This window comes from Lepisma saccharinum, chromosome 24 (genome assembly GCF_977018435.1).
Source record: "Lepisma saccharinum chromosome 24, izLepSacc3.1, whole genome shotgun sequence".
Classification (NCBI taxonomy): domain Eukaryota; kingdom Metazoa; phylum Arthropoda; class Insecta; order Zygentoma; family Lepismatidae; genus Lepisma; species Lepisma saccharinum.
In genome coordinates, this window is record NC_139252.1 from 56,967,876 (window position 1) to 56,994,822 (window position 26,947).

Genomic DNA, 26,947 nt, shown 5'->3' on the forward strand with positions numbered 1-26,947 from the left:
ACAAAAGTAAGGAAGAGGGGGAGGGACAGGTCAACTGTCGTACGGGATTGGCTTCTGGCAAATTTTGTCATCTGTGAGGTTTGTAAAACTTATAAAGCAGAGAAACGAGAGTTACAGTACACATAAGATCAAGATAAACGTCCTAATGTTCAGCATAGTTTTTTGCAGGGAATTGGCTGAATGGATCAAGCGGGTAAACCTTCCTTATACCCCTTTCACCCCCCCCCCCCCCTGCACCTTCAATGTCTATTTCTCGTGAATTTGGAATTTTCAATAACTATTTAGAACAGATTAGTGCAATACAGCAAACTTTGGTGTATATGTAGTACTCCTTTTCTTCCTTTGTGTACTTAATGTTACCATTTTAATTATATTTCAATAATACGTTTTTCTCAGTTATACGTTTCTACCCTTCTGTCCCCCATAATACATAACTGAGAGAGATTTCCCTGTATACTAAACTGAAATTAATGGTTTAAATATAATTCGTGTGGTTTCATTCCTCCCTGATATGACTCGTCAGGTTTGAAAATTAAAAACACAAGGTTCATTTAAAATTTTTAAGAATGGCAAAATTTTGTTATTGGGAGCTTTGAAGAAAAGTATGCTCATAGCATTCCGTATTTTGCACTTGCAGCAACATGTCAACCAGGACACAGGCTGGGACATTCCTTCATCACCAGAGCCAAGTTCAAAGGATAGTGGACCTGTGTGGAAACCGAATGTCAATAATGGTGAGCTTTCCATTTTTGTAATAAACTAACAGTTATGGGTCTGAGTGTCGACTAATATTTCTGCTGAGTGAATAATTTGTCCAATTTTGCAATTATTGATGTATTAATACATGTGCATAAATTCACAGTTCAGGGTTGTAATGGCACTATTCAGTGTCTATGGAAACCTAGAGGTTTCTGGAACTAGGTTATTTGCATAAAATGAAAAAGGTAACTTACGAAAATACAATAAGCAAGCTCTATAAATTTGTAATGATAGAATAATTGTACAATTGATGTTTTGAGTTTTTATACATATATCTACTCTGTCATTAGATCATTTCAAACAGTACACAAATCTACGTAACGAAAATAACATTATATTGTGACAAAACATTAGTAATGCTTTATATCACTACGAATGGTGAAAATTGGTTAAAGTTACTATAATGAAGAGTTTCATCTTTTTTCTCCACATAGTTTGCATATAACTAGAGGCACATATTTTTGGTAAATAAAAAAGCAAAATTTTGGTACAAAAACAGTCAATTTCGGGTTCAAAAGCGGTAAATAAAATAAAATGTCGGTGTTATAGCGGTGAAAAGTTGGATGAAAAGTGGTATATAAAAAAACATTTTGGTTTTAAAATTGTGAATATAATCCTAAATTTGATTTAAAAACTACACTTATACTACAGAATTAACATTTCACTTCTAATAGCACATTTATGTAGTTATCAGAGTATTAAGTTTATTTCTGTGTAAAGGAGTCCATTTTTGCTTCTCCAATATTAACAGCATAATTAATCAATATTCCGGGAATTGCATAACTCTCAGGATAATTCAGACCTCAGAAGGTGTCGCGTCGGTGAATAAACCCTAAATTTCGTGTTTAAGAGTTAATTTCGCTTTTTGCAGTTCATTTCGCATTATTTCGTGACAAAACATGGTCACAAAATGCATCTCACACCTTTCAAAAACATAAAAAATTAACACTACAATGTGTTTTTTCAAATTTCGTTTTTTCGTCAAAAACGAAATATGCATGCCCCTACATATAACTTAAAAATTTTAATCTTGTACTAACTGAAGAATTCATTCATTTCAATGTGATTAATTATACTCCTTAATCTGTAATGTTAATGTCATAGAACCTTAATTTGTTAATTCTTCATATGCAGGTACTGATCTCTGGGAAGCAAATCTACGAAATGGAGGCCAACCTCCCCCACAGCAACAAAAGACCCCCTGGGGTCACACTCCAGCGACCAACATTGGAGGGACTTGGGGAGAGGACGATGACATCGGAGACACCTCCAATGTGTGGACCGGAGTTCCTTCCAACAATGGCTCCACTCATGGCACCACCCATGGCACCACCCATGGAACCACCCAGTGGAGTGGAAATGCTGGTGCCAGTGGTATGTGGGGAGGTGGGTTGTGTGCTTTGATGGTGGAGTAGAAATCAATTCTTAAAATTCAGTGAAACTAAATTTCAGGTTGAATCATCTTACAATTGGTTTTTCTAAGTAAAATTCACATGAAATGGAATGAACATTTTCTTGTGTATATTGGAGGAGTGCATGTTGATTTGAAAGTTTTAATGGTGAAGGAAGTAAAAATGAGGAATATCTTGTGCAAGATTACGTGAAATTAATGAATGCAAAACATCATACTATGATGGAACTAAGAATAGGCTCAAACTTGTAGAGTACTCAAATTGTTTTTTTTACCTTTAAAAAGCTATACTGATATTTCCAGTTTTGTAAGAATTCCATTTGGAATTCTTCCTGAAGCAAGCCAAACTTTGTTTGTTTGTGAGTGTGTGTGTGAGTGAGAGAGAGAGAGAGATATATATATATATAGATATATATATTGCATTTGCTGTGAATGCATAGCTATATTTAATAATTGGCTCGGTGGAGAAATCAGTACAAATATCCAGACATAAGGATATTGGTAAAATTCCTGATAATTTATCACCCTGATGTTGAAATAAATAGCCTATAACTTCGTACAAAGTTACCTTTTTTTTATTATTTTTACAAATATATTTCCAACCAATATCAGTATTGGTTCAGCTCTAGTTATCTTAACGTGGACTTTATTTCTCGTTTTCCTTTCCAATTTTTGTTTGTGTTGCGAATGTTACTTGAAAATAAGACACCAAGATTCATTCCATTTCTGTTACATAATCCTTCAACATGTGTAAAAACTCCTTCCATCAATGCGGTCAAGTTTAAGGAATTTACTGCTTCTTTCTAAAAAAAAATTCTCATGTTTTCTAGTTCAGTGGCATATTCTGAAATTTTTACCTGGTTTACCATAACAATTCTTATTTATCGTACATATTAATTATATATAACAAAACACCAATGTGGACAAGTTAAAAAAAAACAGAAGTCTGACAACTTCAAATTTTCTGGCAATTTTTATGTCCATGAGAAAAGTTGGTGTACTAGTAGTAAACCAGATAACATGGGAGAATATGCTACTGGTTTAGTTTGATGCATTACGAAAGTTTTTTCCATATTTGTGTTTAAAATGTGTAGGAAAGGTTTCTCGAAGGTTATTAGCGATTATAACGTGTGTAGAAAAGTTTTCTTTAGGGCTAGTAATGCTATATTTGGGCATGTGAACTATTTTGAAATAGGTCAAGTAAATAGGTTTCAGTTAGTGTGTGCACAATTTACAGTAATGTTATTAGTTGTGCTAAGACCATCACACCAGGACAATCTGCAATAGTTTAATGTAGTCCAGTGTAGATATTGTAAAGATCCAATATTCAATTCTATGAAATAACTAAAGAAAAATATTCATAATTGGGAAAAGACTGACGCGGTAGTATATAAATACGGAGAAACTAGTACTCACTTTTATTTGCGAAGCTGTTTTCTCTTTTTCAATTAATTTCAGTGGCCACTGTCACCATCCTCATTGGAACTTGCTGTACTGTTGCTTGGCGTGCGTCTTTTGTTTGTAGTTCTCTGGGTACGCTGTTGTTAACTGTGAGTCTGGGTCTGTGTCGTCTACTATTTCCGGGCTACAGCCAGAGAACTACAAACTAAAGACGTACGCCAAGCAACAGTACAGCAAGTTCCAATGAGGATGGTGACAGTGGCCACTGAAATTAATTGAAAAAGAGAAAACAGCTTTGCGGATAAAAGTGAGTACTAGTTTCTCCGTATTTATTTAAAGAAAAATAATTATTAAAAACAAGAAAAAGTTGACCACCTAAATGCTCAAGTATATTTTAATGGAAAATTAATCAATATTTAGAGTAGCTTCATAGTCAGTATGTAGGAAAAATAACACATCGATTCCACCAATTTTACCACTGGCCGAGAGATGTGATTAATGGTGAATTATTTACTTTTCTGGTGGTTATGTTTTGTGCCTTTAATCTTATATGTATATTAGGGATGGAACAGTTTGAATGGTATCAGCCAATATAGGCATTTTGGTCCATTGATAAAATTCCTGATAATTTTATTGATCTGATGTTAGACTTCATCTTTGTGTTATCAGGAGCACACACTTATAATGCAATTACCTGATTACATACATTATTCAAGGCAATAAGTCTTTTCAGTGCACACCCTTGCTTCTGTGACTATTGACAGTAATTCCAACGTATCAATTTCTGTAAAAGTTTCACTAACTTTGTACAGTACTTGGAAATTCCTATTCATTTTGTTCTGAAATCTTTCAAAGAGGAATGCTCAAGCACCAACACATGATTTTCAACTGGCAATCTGTCCTGGTGCAACATTTTTGGATGCATTCAAGTATGGCACATATGAATAGCATTGCGGATGGGATAGATAAATTGGTATTAAGACAAAACCTGTTGCAATCACATTGTTACATACATTAACAGAGTCAATAAACTGCTTGGGGGTTCTGCTGAATATGTGTAATTTTATATGTCAAAACTTTGTATCGATCCATCCCTAATAACATGCTTCTCCCTTACGTTTCTGTTGTTGGTCTACACATCCATTAAGTTTAACTTTCTCTTCACAGCACCAAAGAAGGAACCTGAGTGGACAGGTGCAGGTTGTTCAAATTGGGGTGATCCACGTGATCCGAGAGATGCTCGTGATATACGTGATCCAAGAGATCCCCGTGAACTTCGTGATCCCCGAGAAATGAGAGACGGACGTGAAATAATAAGAGAGGCTAGGGACCTCCGTGAAATACGTGATCCAAGAGAACTGAGAGATCCCAGAGATCTTCGAGACCCACGTGACCCTCGCATGACTCGAATCAATGGTGATGCTAATGCACCAATGTGGGCCCAGCCCTCAAAGAACCCACCTGCAACCCAGTGGAGCGGACCACCTCCAAAGGAACCCAAGCCCACGGGTTGGGAAGAGCCATCGCCTCCGACGTCACGTCGGCCTATTCCTAATTACGATGATGGCACATCTCTGTGGGGAAACCCTGCCCAGCAACCAGGTAATTAGAAAGATCAGCACAGAAAATATGCTTGAATTTTAAATTTTATAGCATAGATATGGTTTGATTATTACATAATAGTAAAATATAAGTGTGCTTTATTCCTTAATGTCAACATTTTGACTTAGTTTACTGGGACAAGGGTCCCGTGGTCGTGATAACACTGAGAAAGTCCAGGAGTACTAAATACTATTGTCTTTTTGCAGTATCTTCCAATAAATAATAGAAGTATTGATATCGGACACAAATTTGCAAATTGCATTTATTTTTGCACCAGTGTTTTGTAGGAAAATGAGGTTTGTAAGTACAGTGTAACCTTTTGAGGCGACCAGGCTTAAAAAACTCAAAATGCGGGGAAATGTAAAATCTAGGAAAATTTTATAACATTTTTCTATGTTGGGACCATCAAGATTGATCTATAAATACAGGAAAATGTAAGATACGAGAACGTAAAATCGGGGTTCCACTGTAAATAGTAGGCATTATTCATATTCAGATACTCTTTCAATGCTTGTAGCAACCATAAACTGCACGAGGATTAATTGCACAATACAAGAAAAAATGTAGATTGTTTCTTTTTGACCCATAAAGTTGTAGGATGTGGACCTTTAAGGAATAAAAAGCTACTTATAAGTACAAACTATTTTGTGATAATTAGACATTAGTTAATCCATCAATATTTAAAAGCATTTGTAGATTTTTTTTCTCTAAACTTTCCACGGTTTTAGATATTTTTTTAAAAAAAATTTGCATGTTGTTGGTGTTAGTCTAGAGCTCAATGATATAGTACTCATCAAAAGCTCACACATCAAAAGCTCACATTTACATTCGGAGTTGTACTTTTCGATATAACCAAAAGGAAGTGAGAAGAGAGCAAATGGATCATCTTGTTCGTTATTTCCCTTCATGACATGAAAACCCTCTGAGTAACAATCAATTCAGAGTGAATGATATTTTCTAGGGCTGAGCTAATGCTGATGTATCGGTATAAGGAAGTATCGGTTGAAATTTATTTACCGATGCTTTTCCGACATTTTGATCTTTTATGGACTCCACAAAAATTTTATGCTATACCTTAGGGGAGTCTAATTATCCCGAAAATTATGCAAAATTCGGAGTTTCTTTTTATTTTGCACGAGTTTTGTGTGTAAAACTGAATTTTATGATAACATAACATGTAATTCAATATTCTGATGTAATTTTTGAATATTGTAAAGCTAAAATCTTGATAAATTGATGCCTATGATTAGAGTGGAATACTAACACACTAATATTAATCAATATTTTAAACAACTTCTTAATTATTACAGTTTTCAAGTATCAGTATCGATTCAAACTGGTATAGACTGAGCCCTAGTATTTTCGTATTATCCTACATTCAGCTAAAATTGGTTTTGTAGACATATGAACATGTATCATTGGAAAAAATCATATTTCTGGTGTAACTTTTTTTCCTCCCAAAAACATTAGATTTGAAATTTTGAGTGTCATCAAATTCATCATGGGTGTTAAATTGGATTGTAATATAATTAAGCCTTGTTTCCATATTAAAAACACTAAGTTGCTTACCAAGGCAGTTTATTAAGATATAAAAACACTTAACAAGTAATGTTTCAACCCTGTATCAAGGTCTTCCTCAGTCAGCAACTTAGTGTTTTTAAATTGGATGTTGATTTGGAAAAATGAATAGTTCAGCTATAATTGTAGATGTTTTTTTTAAGTTTTAAATTGTGCATTGTGTGTATATTGAAAATACAAAATTTCCTTTCTTTTCCACCTGTTCATTCACAAATGTCCTTATTTTTCCCCCGAGCATTTTATTTCATGCTATTCACTAGGGATGGGCCGGTACCGATAAAGTACCGATATAAAATTAGAAATGGCTGAAAGGTTCATTGACCTAAATAAATGTAAGTTTCAACGTGACTGCAGTGCAAAAGAAATTGTATATTTAGACATTTACTTTTTTAGAAAGTAGGGCATGGAGATTATCCATAAAAATTGCAACAAAATGCCAGAATTTTGCACTAAATTATCAGCTATTTATCGATATATTGGATCGGTAAAATAATCTGTAATTTTACCGATACACCGATATGCCTATATCGGCCGATACTGAGAGTACTAATTAATCGGTCCCATCCCTACTATTCACTATTACTTCCATTCTAACTGATAGTGCTAAGTAGTTGCATAATGCAAAAATATATGTGTGTGTTAAAATTACATACCTGAGCACTGTATTGTAGTGATGGGTGGTGAATAGCACGGGTTGAAATGCTCCTGTTTCCTGTTTAAAAACTTTGATATTGTTATTAAAAAAATTAATTGTTGATTAAAGTGAAATATTGTATATTGCTTAATTGTTGACTGTCAGTTTTTATATTTGTACACTCCTGTTCAGATAAAGTGGCACAATCTTCGACTGCCACTGTATGTGAACAAGAGTGTACATTTATGTGTATCATCCATAGACTTTTTAAAATGTTCAGAAATTTTTGTCATAAGTAGTTTCAATTGGTTATACCTTGCATTGTTTGTTTTATTATTCCATGTTAGAAAGTTCAATACTAGTATATTGATTGCAGAAAGTGATTGAATGTGTTAAGATTTCAGTAGTATAATTTAGTATTTGCACTATGCTGTGCAGTGTGATGTTAAGCTTGTTTTTTTAAAAGAAATGCTATGAACATTGGTAGTTTCAGTTCTTTCTTGAGCAATAAATAAGTTAACTTGTATATATTTACTAATTTTCTATGTGTTATTTAAATGAAAATAGATATAAGGCATGCAAATTTGATTGTGTGATATATATGTAAAAATGTATGTGATGATATTGATTTTTTAAAACTTCTGTTTTTTATTCCTCTCTGTAATTCTAATATAGGTTTCAATTCCAATGTAGGTAAAGTATCCCATTGGAAGGAAATGCCAACACCAAATATGGGTCGTGGAGGAATGCAATGCCCACCAGGTGTTTCTCAGAATCGAATCCCTACGAATCCCTCTGCTAATATGAAGCAAGATGGTGGCCCTCTTTGGGCTCATCCTTCTAGGTAGGCAGATATATTTATACATTTGTTCATAAATATTTAGTCAGTGGTGGTTTCAAAATCTGAATTCATCACTAGTGTTAATTTTCAATATTTGTTAATTGCATTTCATAGATTTCATGTTTTTAAATAATCACATTTTCAACAGTAATAAAGCTAAATTTCATTTTTAATGTGCAAGGATACTTTACAAATTTTGTAAGGTTATAATGTAATATTGATATGCTAAAGAGTAGTATGTTAGTGTCAACAGAAATTGATTCAGTTACATCTCAGAAATGGTGCAGGCAGAAGTGCTCGTATCACTTTAATATATTTTATTATTAACAATAATTGTGTGTATGATTCAATTCAGGAAACATCATTTGTATCTGGAAATATTAATAAATGTGGTATATTGCAGTTTCTACATAAATTATATATTGGAGAATTGCACAATATTTGTATTCTTTTCCTTGAAGTGGGGATTATTTTTAAAAATATGTTGATAGAAATATACTGACAACGTTTCAGTTGATGGTGATTGGTCTAGGTAGTTCAAAAGTGGAATATTTTGTTTTCTTGTTCGTTATTGTTTTCACATGTTCTCATTTGGCATTTTTGTTCCAGGAATGGCTCTTGGGGTGATGCTCCTCATGATACGGGTAATTCAAGTTGGGGAGATGATGCCAAGACAGCCAGCAATGTGAATTCCTGGGCAGAGCCTCCGCTCACCCCTAACTCCTGGGGACCCAAGCCAAAGACTCCAACTGCTCCCGGAGGATGGGGTGAAGGAGAGGTGGAAGGATCTTCGTGGGGACCTGCTCCAAAACAGGTGAGTGAAGTGAACATCAGATTAAATTTCTTTGCATGCTACTGTAGTAGTGCATTTGCCATTTTTAAACCAATTTTCTTTGTTATTTCTCTAGCCATGAAATCCTAGAGTATGTTTAACTAGTAATGGTAAAGAAACTTTGTTTTTGCCTAATTCACAGGGTAATTTTGACTTGGGAAAGTGTTGTCAGTAAATAATCTTCAAATTTCATGTTGCATCTGATTTTGCATCTTTTCATAACAAAATGTGGTAGGAAAATGCTCCTCTCACCTTTCAAAAACGTCAAAAATAAATATTGCAGTTTTGCACATTTCATGTTTCCACCAAAAGAAAAGTTTGCATTTCTCTCCTGTTTATCTCCAGGGATAAAGTAGAAATCACTGTGCAAAATAACTCAATAAAAGCTTGATGCTTAGTGAATTTGTCACCTCATTGTCAAGGATAATGTGGAGAAACATTGAAAATGAAGTAAAAGAAACAGCTGGCACAATTGTGCTTTTTTTAAATTTTATGCCTGGATAGCAACAGGTAAGAGCATGATGTAAATGTAGTTGGGAATGAGGAGAGGTTTCCTACAGGATTGATACTTCAACATGTTCTTTTTTTTTTCTTCTCAGGGTCCAAAGCCTATATCTAAAGAACTTGTTTGGGCAAGCAAGCAATTCCGAATACTAACAGAAATGGGTTTCAAGGTACGAAGAGTGTTTCTCAATTAAAAATATATAATGTATTCAGTTTGCTGAATAATTTTAAGTTATTGCAGTAGATCTATTTCTTCGTAATTTCCAAAGCATAACAATTATACATTTGTACTGTAATATTGACATGGCACTGTGTCATAGAAGACACATTGCAGATTCTAAATTTTGATGTATTTTAAGTTTTTTTTTCAACTGAAGCATGTAAAATTCAGGTTATGCTCTATATTCTTAGTTTTAAATATTATAATTGTGTAAAGAAACCACCTTTGTTACTCCTTACAGCTCATGCACCATATTGTATTTTGGACTGGTGACACGTTTATTGCTACATTATTCTTTTAATGCCCTTCTTGGTCTTTTTCTGAGTGTGTGCCAGTTCTCTAACTTATAAATACTTACACTTCACATGCTATATAAATACTTACACTTCACATGCTATTTCAGTAACTTGGCCCAAGCTCTCGCTTGATATCTTTGTCTTTGGCACATACAAAATACTAATTTAGATATTTAGAAACTTGTTAACATGTAAGTTTTTGTAATGTGAATGTAGCAACATTGCAGTTGAGAGACCAGATATTGTTTTAAAAAGTAAATTATCTACATAACCTTGTATAAATCTAAAGCATATAGTGTAAAACATTTATGTAACTTTTAAGATACAAAAGAATATAAATTTTCCTTCATGGAGTAGAATTGAAGGAGGAACGTTCCTCACATTTGGTAAGGTTTTTTGGTCATGAAAAATTGAGGCACATTCATTATTTCTTCAATCATAAAATACAGTTCACATAATTTTAGTTTTGGTATTTGGTTTTAGTTTTTGGTTTGTATCTTACAAAATTAGCATTTAAGAAATATAGAAAACTTGTGAGCATAAAGTAATGCATGCATGGAATTGTTCCCCACAGAATAGCATTTATAAATACCGAAATCCAAAAGTACTTTTTGGAATTCATTGTCATTATTTTCTCACCGATTCAAGATCTGAACAGAAACATAATCAAGCTTCTGGTTATAATTGCCTTTGTACAAGGGGAAAAATCTAATCTCAATTTTCCTCATGTTACAATTTTTTTTTCTTATCCCTTTATAGTGTTAAGTATTGTTTTTAATTATTATTAATTGTTAAAAATTTTTTTAAAAAATTTGCGTTAAAGTTAAAAACTAAATGTGCAAGCTGGTTGAAAATTATTTTTTTTATATTTAGTTTGAAGTAACATTGATTGAATTTTTAAATAGGAAATACTGTATGTATGACTGTATATGATGAAAAGTTATGGTAAATTACATGTTTATTTGTCCCAACAGAAAGAAGATGTTGAAAATGCGTTGCGTAGCAACAACATGAATGTAGAGGATGCACTAGATGTGTTAGGTGCAGGAAGAATAAATATGGAAACTTGGCGTAGACATGAGGATCATAATACATTTGATCTGCCCACAAACCATGGCAATCCTGGCTTCCCTGGCCAGCGCTACAATCCAGTTGCTCAGCAGATGCCTTTTCCCCCAGCTGTATGTTGATATATACCGTTGTTTTCCTTTTATATATGTATATTCTGTTGTTACTTGTAGTGTTTGACTTGGTGATAAGTGTGTGAATATGGCAGCACTATAGTGACAGCATTGCTACACAAAATTATTTGTCTTCATTATTGAAAGTAAGAAATGGTGTTTGCACATGAAAGGGTACAGATGTAAACGTAGCAAAGTAAAGTTTCATAGGTCCATTATTTGCTCCAATAAGGTTATCAGAACTGGACCTACAGATTGAACCACTGTGCAGTGTGCATTTATGTGGAATCGAACCTGGGACACTGATTACAAGGTGGCGAAGACTTCAATTTAGGACTCCATTCACTGTAACGTACATGACGTAACTGCTACTTTTGCTCAGGTTCATAAAATGTGTAAAGTTTACTGCCAATTTTTACCAATAGAATACAGGGGAACCTCTTATTTTGACCTTTTTTTAGGGGTTCAAGGTGAATAACTTGAAATCTTTTATTTTATATAAGACTTAAGTGAGTTTCTAAAGATATATCCACGAAACGTAAATGTTCTATTAATTTCGATGGCCTCTGCCACCATCCGCTTGGGAACTAGATGCTTTACTGTTAGGTTGACTTCCGGTTCCTGTTGTTGTTTCCTCGACTATCGCTAGGGGTGCTGGTGTAGTCATGTCGTCTGCTGCGCACGATGGGTTTGAGCAGTTTTAATAGCGGGAGCCAAACATGATGAGCCTTACCGCTGTCTATATTCAGCTCTTGCAGAAAGTGCATAATTGCATGTGTCTCTTATGATTTTGGTGATGATTAGTGTGTGTGATGTGTGCCTAACTTTTTTGATCCTGTGTATTCAGCTCATGCGGAAAGTTAGGCACACATCACACACCCTAATAGACACCAAAATCAGAGACGCATGCAATTATGCACTTTCCGTCCGCACGAGCTGAATATCAACAGTGGTCAGGCTCATCATGAAAACAACTCAAACCCATTACGTGCAGCAGACGAAATTGCTACACCAGCACCCCTAGTGGTAGTCAAGGAAACAACAACAGGAACTGGAAGTCAACCCAACAGTAATGCATCGAGTTCCCAAGTGGATGGTGGCAGAGGCCCCCGAAATTAATAGAACATTTACAAGCAAGTTTCGTGGATATATCTTTAGTAACTCGCTTACGTCTTATTTTTTTGTTAATGGCTTAAAAGTCATTAATTTGTTCAACAATTTGATTATCAACAGTGTTGCTTATTCCCCTCAACATGAATTATTTTATTTTGTTTATTAAGTGTTCATGTTTGATATGAAAAAGAAGTGAATCCGGAGGTAGGTTCTAGAAGTTAATACTTGTGAGAGCGCTTGAGAAAATTTAAACCAGTACTTCTTCTTTGAACTTTCATAGAGTGAGTTGATCAAGATTGCAAAGTATCGGTTGAAGTTTGGGCCAAAAAATATCCGTGTCTTGCAGGGTCTGCAAAGTGTCGTGTGACACTTTCACAGTCCAAATATTCTGTAAATTATGCAAACTTCCTAATTTGCATTCATTTTAATATAAATTCTGTTATTAAATGATAGTTCTTTAGTGTTCTAATTCTTCTGTGTGTCATTAGGAATATTTAAAAATTTAAAGCTATCAGGTTGATGTTGGGATAGTTTCAATGGAATGCTTGCATATATACTGTATTTAAGTATTGGTGTGTATGTCTTAACTGATTGAGGAATTTTGTTTTCAGGGTCCTGGTGTAAGCAATGCTCCTAGTCTTATTAATAATTTGAATAATGCCAGTATTAATAACTTAAGTCCAGCAGTTGTGCAGAAGATTCTGCAGCAGCCACCACCTCAACAACCACCTGTTCAGCAGCCTACACCTTTCCAGCCTGTGAGTTGCACTTGTTTTTTTGATTTTAGTAGTGTTCAGTTTTTAGTTACTGGTTTCTGTTCGTGGATGAATTGCTTTTTCCAAATGAAGTGAGGTGGTTGAGGGTGTCAAGTGTAGCAACAGGTTATTACAGTTTTCCATTATTGGGTTAGTGCCCAAGCATGTTCAGTAGTTACTTTCAATTTATCTGCTGAAGACCAGCATTGAGCCGATACTTTTATACTTTTTAGGAGTTTGGGAATTTAGGTCTGCAAAAATGCCACGCAGTGTAAATATCCTCAAAATTGTGCAGAATTTGAAGTTTTCACTTATTTTGCAGCAGTATTGTGTAATGGGAAAATGTATTGCTAAAATGAAATAATTACTATTTTAATATAACAGTGGAATTGTTGAACATTTTAAAGTAAAACTGGTACATTTATGTACATAATAAAGTGTTCTTAATTGTTACAATTTTCAAACATTGTTATCAGTCCAAAGTGATTTTGGGGCCAAGCCCTACATGAAACAGATTTAAATTATTTCTTGTGCCAATGGGAGATGTCTGAATTGTCCAAGCAAGATTTTGTCGCCAATGTTTCGCGACAATCTTGCCCTTGCAGATTGAAATCGCAAACAGTTGTTGTTTGTCGAGAGAATGGGATGAACATCCTTCTCAAGACCAATGAATTAGCAAAATGCAAGATACCTTTCAGACGTTATGAACCCATACACTCTCACTCAACATTTCAGCAGAACTCGTGGCGGTCTATTTCGACTTGGTCACACACAGACTAACATGCTTTTAAATTTATATAGCCAGGTTTTGAAATGTTTGCCGTTTTTGTATTTTGTTCATGATTTCTTTATTTACTGTATAATGAAATTGTAACGATGATCTTTCCGATATCTTTTCCAGACCCCACGTGCACCTCAAAACCAACCGTCGGCTGCTCAGCTTCGAATGTTGGTGCAGCAGATTCAAATGGCTGTGCAAGCTGGCTATCTCAACCACCAGGTAATCATGGTTGGTTTTTTTTTATTTTGTAATGCTTATTGTAGTAGTATAGTGTGTACCAATGTTGTGCAGGGCACTTTCAAAATCATATTTAAAAAAAACTGATTATCGTTTCTTATAAAAACTTGTCAATAACTTACAATGTGGGATATTAATGAACAAAGTAAAGTATATAGTGTTATTGAAATCATGAAGACTAAATATGCAAGGTTTCCACTCTATGTGAAATGCTTTTGATTTAAAGGTAAGGTAAAGTTCCTCATACACCATACCAGGAAGTTACAAAGGAATAGGTTGTAGGGCCCCACACATTCTTGATCTCAGCCCCTCCCCATTTTTAATTTTTTGAGGCAAGATCAACACCATGCTCCAGCCACCTTTGCTGCCTCTAGGGTTGCCTCCAATTATTTGAAGCTGGGTGACTGCCACCTTGTGCAAAGATAAGGCAGGAAAAAATTCTCACCTCAGATCATCCACTCCAGGACTCAAACCTCGGTCTCCCATTTTGGCATTTAGTTGCCCTACTGACTACTCAGCGGCTCCACTTTTCATTTAACTATGTTAGTTTGGCTTGAAATTGACATCAAGCTTTCTGTTTTTATTTGTAAAATACAACAAAATAGTTTTTTTTTTCTTATTACAGTCTTTCCTTTCGTGTTTAAAATATTCATCTGCTATCTCAGTGGATGCACATGTTAACCAAATGACTCTGATCTCGCCAACAAAGGTTCTAGGTCCAAGTCTCAATTTGAGCATGGATCTTCCTTTGTAAATGACTTCATGAAGGTCATCTAATTATAATTCATCCTCACCACTGTTAATTGCAGAAGATACATAAAATAACAAAGAAAAATTCCATGTATATAAAGAGACTCACCTTTTCCACACTACATTTATTGAACAAGAGTGCTGTCCTTACATGGAAGATATTGTGTGATAGAAACAGTATATTGTTTGTGTTTACATTGGCCTAGGTTTCGATGACATAAAATATGATCCTGAATGTAATACATATTTTTAATTGTTGTTACTGGCTAAAAGCCTTGAAGCATTGTATTCACTTGTGTTATAATCCAATCCTGTAATGGTTCAAATTACAGAGTAGCAAACTGAATATTGCATTCTTTTGAAATTACAACCCAGAAGATAATTTTATTTCACAGCATTGTATATGCACAACTGCAGGACCCTTTTACAGATATTCATCTTCAGATCTCATTAACATGCAATCTATAAATAGAACAGTATTTCCTAGAAATTAGTATTTTTTAAGATTTGTGTTCTTCCCATTTCCTTTCATGCATGATTGTATTTCCACCATTGACCATAAGTTTTCTATTTTCACCACTTGATGGTGACACCATAGATTTTAATAAATAGCTGTTGTTTGACCTAAAATATGAGCACAGTATCAATGGTGCATTTTGCACATTTTCTTAGATACGTGGGCTGTTAAAAAAAAACTGACTTTTGCAATACAAACTTTATTACCGCAATTACATTACACATGCTTGTTCCCTTCGAAGTGCTAACCCATACTTGCATCGCAGTGTTCCCATCATTTCTGCCACTGCTCGGAAGTCTCCTGGAATGCATTTTATAGGATAGCTCTCATCTGTATTGGTCTCATCTGCTGAATTTCATCTACACTTTAAGAACTACGTCCTTTCAAGTTTTATAACAGCTGTGTAATCAGAAAAGAATCTGCTGGGCCAATTCTGGAGAGTGAGGTGGGTGTGGCATGACATGAGCAGTGATGTGTGACTTGGCACATTGTCATGGTGCAACACCCAACTGCACACAGCATCTCTCAAAATTGTATGACATAACCTGATGCTGATGCTAACTTACTCAGCAACCTCTTACGAGTTGTGTGAATAATGGACTGAACAGCATCGATGTTGATGTCAAAGGTTGTATTGATCTTGAATTTTCCTTGATCGATGTTCTACCCTCTTTGAAGCACCGAAACCACTCATGACACTGCGATCGGCTCATACAATCCTTCGCAAAGGCTTTCCCAGTTGAAAGCAAAATTTCACACAAACACTCTGCTCCGCTAGCTCTTTCATCTTCACTGTGAAGTAAACGCGACAAGAGGTTACTGCACGTGTTTACTTTGGTGGCTGTAACCAGGCTACTGGTGACCGTAGAGTGATGCGGCAGGCGAGTGTGTTTCTGATGGTTGCCACTAGAGAATGCCACCTGTCGGAACTTGCTTCGAACAATGGTTCGCACGCTATGACAGAAGTCCGGTCTTGGGTTGTTTTTTTTAACAGACCACGTACTTTAGTAGGGAAGCCAGTTTCCAATAAGAAATGAAATTGTCATGTTTAAACTGCTATCAAAATATGTAAAAATCAGATTTAAATTGATTTTAGGGCAAATTATTAAATATAATAAGAGGTCAAATCATTTACATTTAATACACTGTGAATTTTATTGTACATCTTTTCTAAAAATCCTGAAATCATGAATGTTGTTAAAAGTTTACATAATAGCTTTTGTATATTACAAAATAATACAGTATGATCAGTGGGTTGTCCAAGTTTGGGTTGATGTGGTTATAGCCCCCCCCCCCTCTTTGGCCCAATTAACATACAAAAAGAACGTCAATGGTAGGAAAATATGACAAAATGACTGACTACAAGTTTGCAGGAAAGTAATCTTTCAGTTCTCTTGCACGTATTAGTTTCTTATAACTGGTTCTGTACCAGTGTAAAATCTTGGGAGAATATTTATAATAGGGATGGGACCGATTAATTGGTACTCTATCGGTATCGGCAGATATAGGCATATCGGTTTATCAGTAAAATTACCGATTATTTTACCGATCTGATATATCAATAAATATCTGATAGTTTAGTGCAAAATTATGCCATTTTTGTTGTAATTTTTATGGATAATCTCCATGCCCTACTTTTTTAAAAAGTAAATGTCTAAATGTGCAATTTCTCTTGCACTGCAGTCACTTTGAAACACACATTTTTTAAGGAGGTCAATGAACCTTTCAGGTTCTTCCAGGACCATTTCTAATTTTATATCGGATCGGTAGAATATCGGGTATCGGTAAATTTTATATCAGTACTTTATCGGTATCAGCCAAAATTTCATATTGTCCCATCCCTAATTTATAATATAACACAATTTTTTTTAAAAGATTTGTATTTGGAGTCCTGGAAATGCCATATGTTTTTCTTAAATGAACAAGAACGTTCCCAGATTTTTCATTTTCATGCATTATGCACTCAATCCTCAGATATCAATAGTAATATAATGTTTTAAGTTCTTTATCTTGGACCCATGCAAACATAAAATTGAAGTTTCACTGCACATCAAAATCAATTACCATAATTATCAACACTGAAACTCAGTCAAATGTGAGTAAGCAAATTTAAATTTTCAACTAGACACTTAGGCTTTAATCAAATCATTGTTATATTCCAGATTTTAAATCAGCCGCTGGCCCCACAGACACTGATTTTGTTGAATCAACTTTTGCAACAGATCAAAGTATTACAACAGCTTATGCAGCAACAGGCAATGGTGCAAGTCCAGCAGCCTCTTGGCAAGGGCAGCTCAAACACTATTCTGCAGATTTCGGTGCAAATCACAAAGACGAAGCAGCAGATCAGCAACCTGCAGGTAACGGGTGTTATATTTTATTGTGCCACTATCGAATTGATGTTTCTCGATAATATCTAATCTTACTCTCAGTAGCTGTGAATATTGGAATATGTGTTTGTGTGTGTGTTCAGAAAGGACTGTACAACTTTAAAAATACAGTAAAACTCTTGTACAGTTAGATAGATACGTTTCTTCCTGGGAGAATTTTCAATGTTTTATTTATATATGTGAGTGATGGCTTTTTTAATGACTTCTCCATTATGTCAAGAAAGCAGAGTATAATGAGTCTAACAGTAAAATGGTGTGGGATAATTGTAAAAGTTGTAGGGGTCCTGAATTTCATTTGTTCGCATGGTAACGTATTTATTTCCTTTGTATTCCACTATATCATAAAGGCATATAGGGGGTATGAGGTAGGGCCCCACACATTCTTGGTGTTAGGCATAGTGAAAGTACTTTGATCAGCGCCACACTGGCTGACTTCAAACTGTAGGGTTGCCCAAGGTGCCCTGACAGGCATATACCCTGCCAATTGGAGCAAACTTATTTAATGACCCCAACTAAAAGAAAACATTACAAGATAATTTTACCTTTTGATGAATGTATCTTCCTGTTAACGATTAACTTTCTAAAAGTTGGTATGGCTCGGAAAGTCATTACAGTAGAGCGTCGATTATCCGAACGTCGGTCAACCGAACGACCGCTTAACCGAACTGTGTACTCGCTCACTTTCAGATATCTGTAATGAAAAAAGTACGTGACTTAGCTGCTCGTAAGCGTGTAGGCTTGCTTAGACAGACCAAAATAAAGGATTTTTTTAAACGTTAATTTTGTGTACTGTGTGTATTGTTCATGCAAAATGCGTATGTAATATGTACATATTTTTGTTTAATAAACTGTACCACATACTATATATTCCTACTAAAGTTGCCTTTGTACGTTACTTTGTAATACATACTTAAAGAGATGCCTGTTTTTATGAATAAATTTACTGTACAGTACTTCTTTTTGGCAAATAAACATGTACAGTTCGATTATCCGAACAAACCAGTTTTCCGAACACCCATGTCCCCCAATTACTTCGGATAATTGACGCTCTACTGTACTTCTAAACATCAAACTAAATTTCCTGTCATGACTGCTAATGCAGGACAATGAATGTGTGTCTCCCCCCCCCCCCTATTTGGGCACCGTTTGTATGTTTTCCCATAAAACGAAAAAGGGGGAATAGTTTTTATCTGTTTGCATCCTCATGAGTTACCTGCATAATGATGATGAAAGTAAGCTCGGCACTACAAGTGCTTATTTTGTTGTGGGCAGTAATTAATATTACATTGCATAATTACTGTTTGGACTATCAAAGTTACATGTTACTATAGATATTTGTTTTGATGACAGACATGGAGACCTTCACAGAAATTAGTAATTTGTTTTTATTTTAATTGAATGATAAACTATTCACTAAGATTTCACTTTCTCCTCCACCCCATCTGTGTTACATATCAGAACAGAGAGAATTGTGAAAGAACTAGTAAAGTAACATAAGGAGATCTAGTTGAAAGTGAGTTTATTTCATGCATATATAGAGGACTGCCAATTATGTAGTGTTTTAATTCCAGCCATTTATTTGGTCTATGGGTTATTAAATGACTGAAGTATATTGGTATATGGGTTATTAAATGACTGAAGTAGATAAAAAGAGAATTGAAATTAACAATAGGATGTTGTGTTTGACTGCAAGCACCAGTAGTCTATTTCTATTTCAGTTAAAAGCAGGAAACAACATTTTTTTCGAATTTTGTAGGTTATTGGTCATTTTTCAATATTTTTGCAATTTATATAATGTGGTTTCTTAACTGTAAGTGGCACCTTTATGCTTGCTTGTACAATAGTTGTACAATCCATAACACATCTCTTACTTTATCTCAAGTGCAATCAGACAATTTTGCATTCATCCTCAAATAAACAGTATGAAAGCACTTATTATCCTTCCCCCTAACATAAATCAGCAGATATGTGTGTGGTGAATTATTCAAGTAGTTTCACAAGTGACGAAAACTAGATCTTCATTATTATTATTTTCAGACCATTTTCTGATACATCACAGGAGATTTTATCCCATCAACTTCAGAGTAGTTAGTCATTAATTTTAGACTGTTATCTTCTAACTGCAAAGAAAAATAAATTTATATATGTTCTGATTGAATGTGTGTCAATTATTAACATTTGTAAGAAGAAATTGGATTCTTCTGAAGAATGGGATAGGAAATTAATATGCCGGAAGAAAGTAGTGAAATGGTAATGCCCACCGAAATTCATAGAAGAAATATTTGAAAAGAAAACAAAAAACTTCTGTTTGTTTGTTTCCAGAACCAGATAGCAGCTCAGCAAGCTATTTATGTGAAACAGCAGCAACAGCATCATTTGACAGCACAGGGTCCTCAGCCAGCAGACATCTTCAAACCCACCATGCAGGACCCTGTATCTGCTCTGCAGACCACCTTCAATGAAATCAGCCTGAAGGAGCCTCAGATGGTGAGTTTTCAATCTGAGAGGAATGTGTACATATCCTATTGTTTCCTGTTCTGCTTAGGTGTATTTATGTAAGTAGTCTGAATTCCCATTTTATAAAATCATCATTGACCAATGATTGTAATCTTAGCAAGTATTCAGCTTATTTTTTGTTTTCATATGTAGTTCCGTGATATTATTTATTTATATATTATTTATTTACATTGAGGGTAGTTGTTTCAGAAGTCAGTTATATGTCTTTCTAAATATTGTAACCCTGAAAAGATCAAGGTATCACTACTGAACAGATTTATGGATCAAAAGTTGTATGTAATATGACATTTTGGTGTCTAAAGTAATGAATATAATCCTGAATGTGATTGAAATAATTATACTTACTACACAAAAGTAAACATTCCCTTTTTAATAGTACATTTGTGTAGTTATCAAGGTATTAAGTTTATTTGCATGTAAAGAAATCCATTTTTGCTTCTCAAATATTTACAGCAGAATTATAATTTTTTCAGTGATTTTGCGAAACCTGCAGGATAATTCAGACTTGAGTGTTGTCAGGGAATACTCTCTCACAAGTTTCTTTTCCATTTGAGGGTCATGTTGTATCATTTCGTGACAAGACATTGTAGGAAAATGAACCTCACACCTTTCAAAAACAAGAAAAATAAACAATATAGTGTGGTATTTCACATTTTGTGTTTGTCAAAAACTGAATAATTCTTGTCAATAAATGCCTTATAAACCTATGCTGTATAGTTGGCATTGCTGTTATTGCAGGGTCAGCAGTCACGATTGACGCAGTGGAAGCTGCCATCGCTTGAGAAAGAGGGTGACGGAGCTGGTGGAAATGAGTTCAGCCGTGCACCAGGGTCAACCACTAAGTCTGCACTGCCTCAGTCTCATTCTTCTCCAAATATCAATCCTTTGTTGGGACAAGGAGATGGGTGAGTCAAGTTCATAGCTGCCATTGGCTATGTTATAGTAGTAATTAGGCGCAGGAAATTTTGTGGTTTGATGTTCCTGTTGAGCAGGAGAAAGTGGGAAGGTATTTAGCAGGTGACTGTCTATTTCCAATATACAAATGTTGCCTGGAGTTAGTATGTAACAGATTTCAATACCTGCAGCCCTAACTGAGAACATTGTTTTAATCAACATTTTTAATACTTGAGATGGATGTCCGAGCTTAGATTTAGTTTAGTCACACCATTTCAATGTGTTTACTTTTTGTTGTAAGTGTGGTTTTTAGTTAAGAGGGTTTTCCTTTCCATTGAATAATCTGAATAAGGTGCATGGAGCCTTATTGCATTTAACATTTTCATACAATGATGCACTATTTCTTTAATCTGTGTCCTCCTCTGCTATAGCATGTGTTTACTTGATAGGGTTGGATATTAGACTAAATATGTATTCATGATGGATGCGGTAAACGCAGTTTAAAATTACTTACGTGAAATTTAGAAAATTTCGCACTTCCGCATTGCACAATTTAATTGTTATATCCTATTAATTTCAAAAATCCACTGTCAACCATTAAATTGTGCAATGCGGAAGTGCGAAATTTTCAAAATTTCACGTAAGTAAATCTGTATTGCTAAGTTCAAATCATTCCACATTGTTTTTATCCTAAAGTATGTTACAGAAATTAGGGAAAGAGAACAAATTCCAAAAGTTTGTGTTTGCAGTATGTACATTACAGAAAATTTTTAAAATAGTAATTTGTGTTGTGATTTTTATAAATATGTATATGTGTATTAATGTTGCTTAAACAAAGCATGGTTATATATTTTCGTTGAAGATTTAAACAAAATTCTCCTTGAGCAGATAAGTTGCTACATCATCAGTTAAAAAAGATAAAATTGCATCATACATTACAGCAAGATGGTGCTCGTGCTCATGTTCAAATCATTGACACATTGACCGGTGATTGGTTGGATTGGATATGCAAGGGTGGGGAATAGGGTCCCTGGGGCATGATGTTCACATTCATGACACTCAGTACTTTGTGCAGGTAAGCATCTGTGGACAAAGGTAGTTAGTTGATGAATGTGTGTGTTAATAGCTGTTTGTGTGGTCATAGTGAGATCTCTTGTTTATAATGTAATTGCTTCTTGCAGGACATGGTCGACTGTACCTCGCTCCAGCTCTGACAGTGGCTGGCCGGATAGCAGCAATCCAAACGAAGGCAATAACCAACCAGAGAGCAAGGAATCTCAGTGGCCCTCCACAACTCAGTCTAACTCAGCTACCTTTACAGATTTAGTGCCAGAATTTGAACCTGGGAAGCCATGGAAGGTAGGGTTACATCCTGGATGTCTCCATACTGAAAATTGGTCTTTCTTGCTTACCTTTGAAAACACCAAATGTATGATACACTGATATTACAAATTCGGAACTATATGATCTGCCTTACATGGAATCATGTTCGTTAATTTAATCTCTTACTCTAAACTAATATCAACTTAGGCCAAGCATGTATGTTTTATGCTAGGAGTGCTGAGAAGCATTCCTTTCTATATATTTTTCACCTTATCCAGTGTATACTGTGCAATGACATTTTCAATTTGCTTTTTTTAAAAAAATTAAATTGTACCTTGCATTTTATAGCTACATTTTTTTTTCATATAGCAAAAAATTAAAAATTCGCAGGTAAAAAGTCTGCTCATCTCATGTGTGGTGCCTGCACCACTTGGTCAGATGTAAGGCAGAGCAAGAAATTTTGCCATTGACACTGAATGCAGAAGATTGTCCTCTATATATAAAAGTTGATTTAAACATGTGACTGAGGCACCTTTAGTGAGATTTCAGTAACACAAAATGGAAGCGAGTGCGAAGCAAATATTGTTTGTTATTGAAGCATTGTCATAAATGAAAGTCAACTTCATAGTTTTTCGATGAAAACTTTCTTATTGTGTATACAGTGTATTCCCCCCACCCCCCCCACCAATATAGCTGAAAGAATTCATGCCTAGTGTTTTTGAGGTGGGGGAATGATTGATCATTCTTGCTTGTTTGGAATAACACATGTGCTTCTTGAAAAAAAATAATAAAACTCATCGTAAAATTAATTGTCAGTAGTTGTAAATTTTTGGAAATAATATAAAGTGTTAAATTATATGCAAAAACGGGTATATATTTGCTATAAATTAGATGCAACAGCAGTTATTAAAATTCAAAATTTCGAGGTTATTCAACAATATTAAAAATGTTTTATTTTTTAATTCTCGCAGCATAATAGTATTAAGATTTTTGAAGAAAATTATTTTCAATACTCTTATTATAAAAATCATTAGTGGTTATCCAATCATTATTGGAAACATTATTTCACATTTTTGGGGGACCAAGGTGAGAAAACTTAAAATCCAGGATGTAAGGTGCAAGTAGCAATTAATGAGGAAATTTTCCTTTTTTTTTCTTTCTTTGAAGGGAACTCCTATGACTAGAATTGAGGATGACCCAAATATCACCCCAGGATCTGTTGTTCGTTCCCCCCTCTCATTGGCTACCATCAAGGATACTGAAATATTTAATTCTGGTAGCAAAACCTCGCCGACAGTCACGTCTTCAGGAGAGACTCCCATAACACCGCTGAGTATGACATCCACTTGGACTTACAACCCACCTACGTCCACAGCCTCCTCATTCACAGGGTGAGTTCTTTGAGGTACTTCACGTTTTTTGTGTGTGTGTGTGTGATATATATATATATATATATATATATTGGGCTGAATCATTATTGATTCTTATTATGTAGCATGCTATGATGCAAGGTTTCTTTGGTTCACATCCTTCTTAAGGAATGGGAACCATGTTTTCTTCTAGGGATGCTTGAAAATTGTAATAATTAAATGATATTCAAAATATTGATTATTATTAGTGTGTAAGTATCACATTCCTATTATAGGAACTATTTATCAGAGTTTTTGCTTCAAAATATTAACAAATTACATCCGAATTATAAAATACCTCTTATGTAATCATCCAATACAGTTTTTCTACACAATATTGGTGCAAAATACGAGGGATGATCAAAAAAAAAGTTACAAATCCTATTATGGCGTATGGGTTAGACATAGCTGGAAGATCAACATGCCTGATGATAGAGGGTACTCACCACTAGTCCTCAATGTAATTACCTTTTTTGTTCAAGCACTTGTCACAACGGTAGATCCATACCGGTTGCACAGAAATCCGCATCAAGTTCTCGTAGCCACCGTGAGCCAGCGGTTTGACATCATCACATGTCAAATAATGGTGGCCAGCCATGTTCTGCTTTAGAGCAGGGAAGAGGTGAAAGTCACTGGGGGCTAGGTCAGGGCTGTTGGGGGGGGGGGGGGGGTTCTCTAGTTCCCAGCGTAAACGCTGAATACTCCCCAACAGTTTTTTGTGCTTATTGGGGTCTTGCATTATCATCCAGAAGAATCGCACCACGACAGATGAGTCCAGGACGTTTTCTTCTGATGGCATCCCGGTGTCCTGCAATACCTTTCAGCATTCATGGTATCTCCCTATTCCAAATACTCGATCGGTACCACACCTGATACGTCCCAGAACACAGTGCACAAAACTTTCCTGGATGAAGCAACCACTTTGAATTTCTTCCTCCGTGAAGAAGATGCCTGTTTCCATGATGGAGTGAACAGATGCAATATTGTTTCATCACCAGTCACTACCCGGTGAAGAAAATTGTTCCCCTCTGCTGTGTAACGCTACAGGATATTCAGCAACGTCACCATTCTGTTGGTCTTACGGTTCTCAGATAGTGACCTTGGCACCCATTTTGCACCCACTTTCCTATACTTAAGGACATTAACCACAATGTTCTCCACCCAGCTCAGCTGATATTGAGCGTAATGTTCTTCTTCTATCCTCACGAATACACTCATCCACACGAGCACAGTTCATGTCAGTGGTTGCGGTACTGGGTCTACCGCTGTGTCCAGGGTTGTCATTAGCAATACTGGTCCGTCCTTTGAAGGCACGACACCACTTTACTACATGCTGCCTTGAAATTGCCCCCTCCCCATACACCTCCACAATCTGCCTATGAATGTCAGCAGGTGTAGTGTTTTTGGCCCACAGGAACCGCACCACTGCCCTCACTTCTACTCTTCACCAATTTTCCAGACGAGTCACCATTTTAAATGTCCGCTTCTCGGGTATACATGGTCAGATTCCTAAGCCCTCAAACCTGCAACAAGACAAACATGTTATTAATCTACACATTAATTTTCATTACGTTACAGTGAATAAAATAAAAGTTATATGCTTTTTAACCTTTTTATCCACTCATCCCTTGTAAATGAAAACTCCAAATTTTGAATAATTTCCTGGATAATTAGACTTCTTGAAAGTGTTGGGTGGCATTTTTATGGACACTGTAAAGGACCAAAATTCCGGAAAAGTATCATCTAGTATTAGCTCGGCTCTACTTGGGAAGGCTGAACAAGACCTTGCAAACATGGTCAAAACTTGGATTGGAAACAGAACCACATCTTCTCATTATCTTCATACTCATAGCCTAGAGAAAACAGAGTTTATCAGATTACTCAATCTGAAACCTTGTAGGTTTGGTGGCAAGTGTACTTTTTCATGGATATTGGACACAATGCCTTTGCGGACATTGGAGAAGTTGGAAAATGTTCCAAAGTAACCACAAGTATAAGTAGATACCAATAAATAGAAATAGTGTTTGTGTATAATTATGTAAGGAAGTTTTCAGTGTGAAGTGCCTGAGCACCTCATGTCACGTGGCATCGGTGATATGTCCCGTAAGATATCAATTCATCAGTTTTTCCATAGTATGCATCGTGTCGCCCTGGCTTGGCCATGCATGTATTTTGAAAGCTGTTCTAGGATTCTTGTAGATTATGGAGTGAGTATGACCCAACTATGTCTTTCATTGTGTCATAAGTTGTGCATAAGTTATGTTCAGTACAAAATCATGTTTTCAATATTTGTGGTTTAATTTGTGAATTATTGAGGGTGTGGAATACACCAGGGAAATCAAGTAAGATAGTAATCATACCCATGGGTTGGCAACGACAGTCAGCTAAGCTAAGAGCTACGAGTGGTCTTTTTTGCTGAACATAAATTTACTTTGAAACTAGTTTCCCATGTGGCGATTTTGACACACGTATGAGTAATTTTCTCTCGTTTTTTCAGTGCTACACTTGGCAAACTTGGAAGCTCAAAAACATGGGGTGACGCTCCACCCGCCACCCCAGTGACAAATGAACTGTGGGGAGCCCCCATGGGAAAGTCCCGAGGACCACCACCAGGCCTCTCGAACAAGCCCAGCAACGGATGGGGATCTCTTGGCGTTGGCAGCACGGGCAGCAGCCGCTCGTCGTGGGGAGGCCACGGGGGGAATTGGGGATCCACCTGGCTTCTGCTCAAGAACCTTACTCCCCAGGTAAGTGCATTGAGTTTTTAGATCTCTGGCAACTCTTTTTACCAATTCTCACAGTTCTGCTGTATTTTCTAAATCAGAGCATCTTATTGAACTTGTAATCAAATAAAAGTCTCTCATCTAACTAGAGCCATGAATTTAGTATTGTAAACCAGTTTATTTCCCTTTTTTTATAATAATATTTTATATGGCTCTTGGAATAATCACCCTACAATTTTAACATACCCCTTTCTAAAATAGCTAAACCTTCTAAAAGCA

The 26,947-nt window shown here is 35.5% G+C and overlaps 1 protein-coding gene across 6 annotated transcripts in view; it reads left to right on the plus strand.

Moving 5' to 3' along the window:
* gw (trinucleotide repeat containing adaptor protein gawky) overlaps positions 1-26,947 on the plus strand; it is an 86,399-nt gene that overhangs the window by 46,443 nt on the left and 13,009 nt on the right. For 3 of the 6 annotated variants that reach the window (XM_083110863.1, XM_083110865.1, XM_083110864.1), the window contains exons 9-23: positions 638-734; positions 1,894-2,145; positions 4,739-5,173; positions 8,061-8,229; positions 8,836-9,040; positions 9,658-9,732; positions 11,053-11,259; positions 12,984-13,130; positions 14,029-14,136; positions 17,575-17,772; positions 20,125-20,289; positions 21,058-21,224; positions 22,395-22,572; positions 23,704-23,927; positions 26,443-26,692. In XM_083110863.1, the coding sequence (XP_082966989.1) occupies positions 638-734; positions 1,894-2,145; positions 4,739-5,173; positions 8,061-8,229; positions 8,836-9,040; positions 9,658-9,732; positions 11,053-11,259; positions 12,984-13,130; positions 14,029-14,136; positions 17,575-17,772; positions 20,125-20,289; positions 21,058-21,224; positions 22,395-22,572; positions 23,704-23,927; positions 26,443-26,692 (2,877 nt within the window). The remainder of the gene's footprint in view (positions 1-637; positions 735-1,893; positions 2,146-4,738; positions 5,174-8,060; positions 8,230-8,835; positions 9,041-9,657; positions 9,733-11,052; positions 11,260-12,983; positions 13,131-14,028; positions 14,137-17,574; positions 17,773-20,124; positions 20,290-21,057; positions 21,225-22,394; positions 22,573-23,703; positions 23,928-26,442; positions 26,693-26,947) is intronic. The other 3 variants (XM_083110866.1, XM_083110868.1, XM_083110867.1) reach the window with 3 other exon arrangements.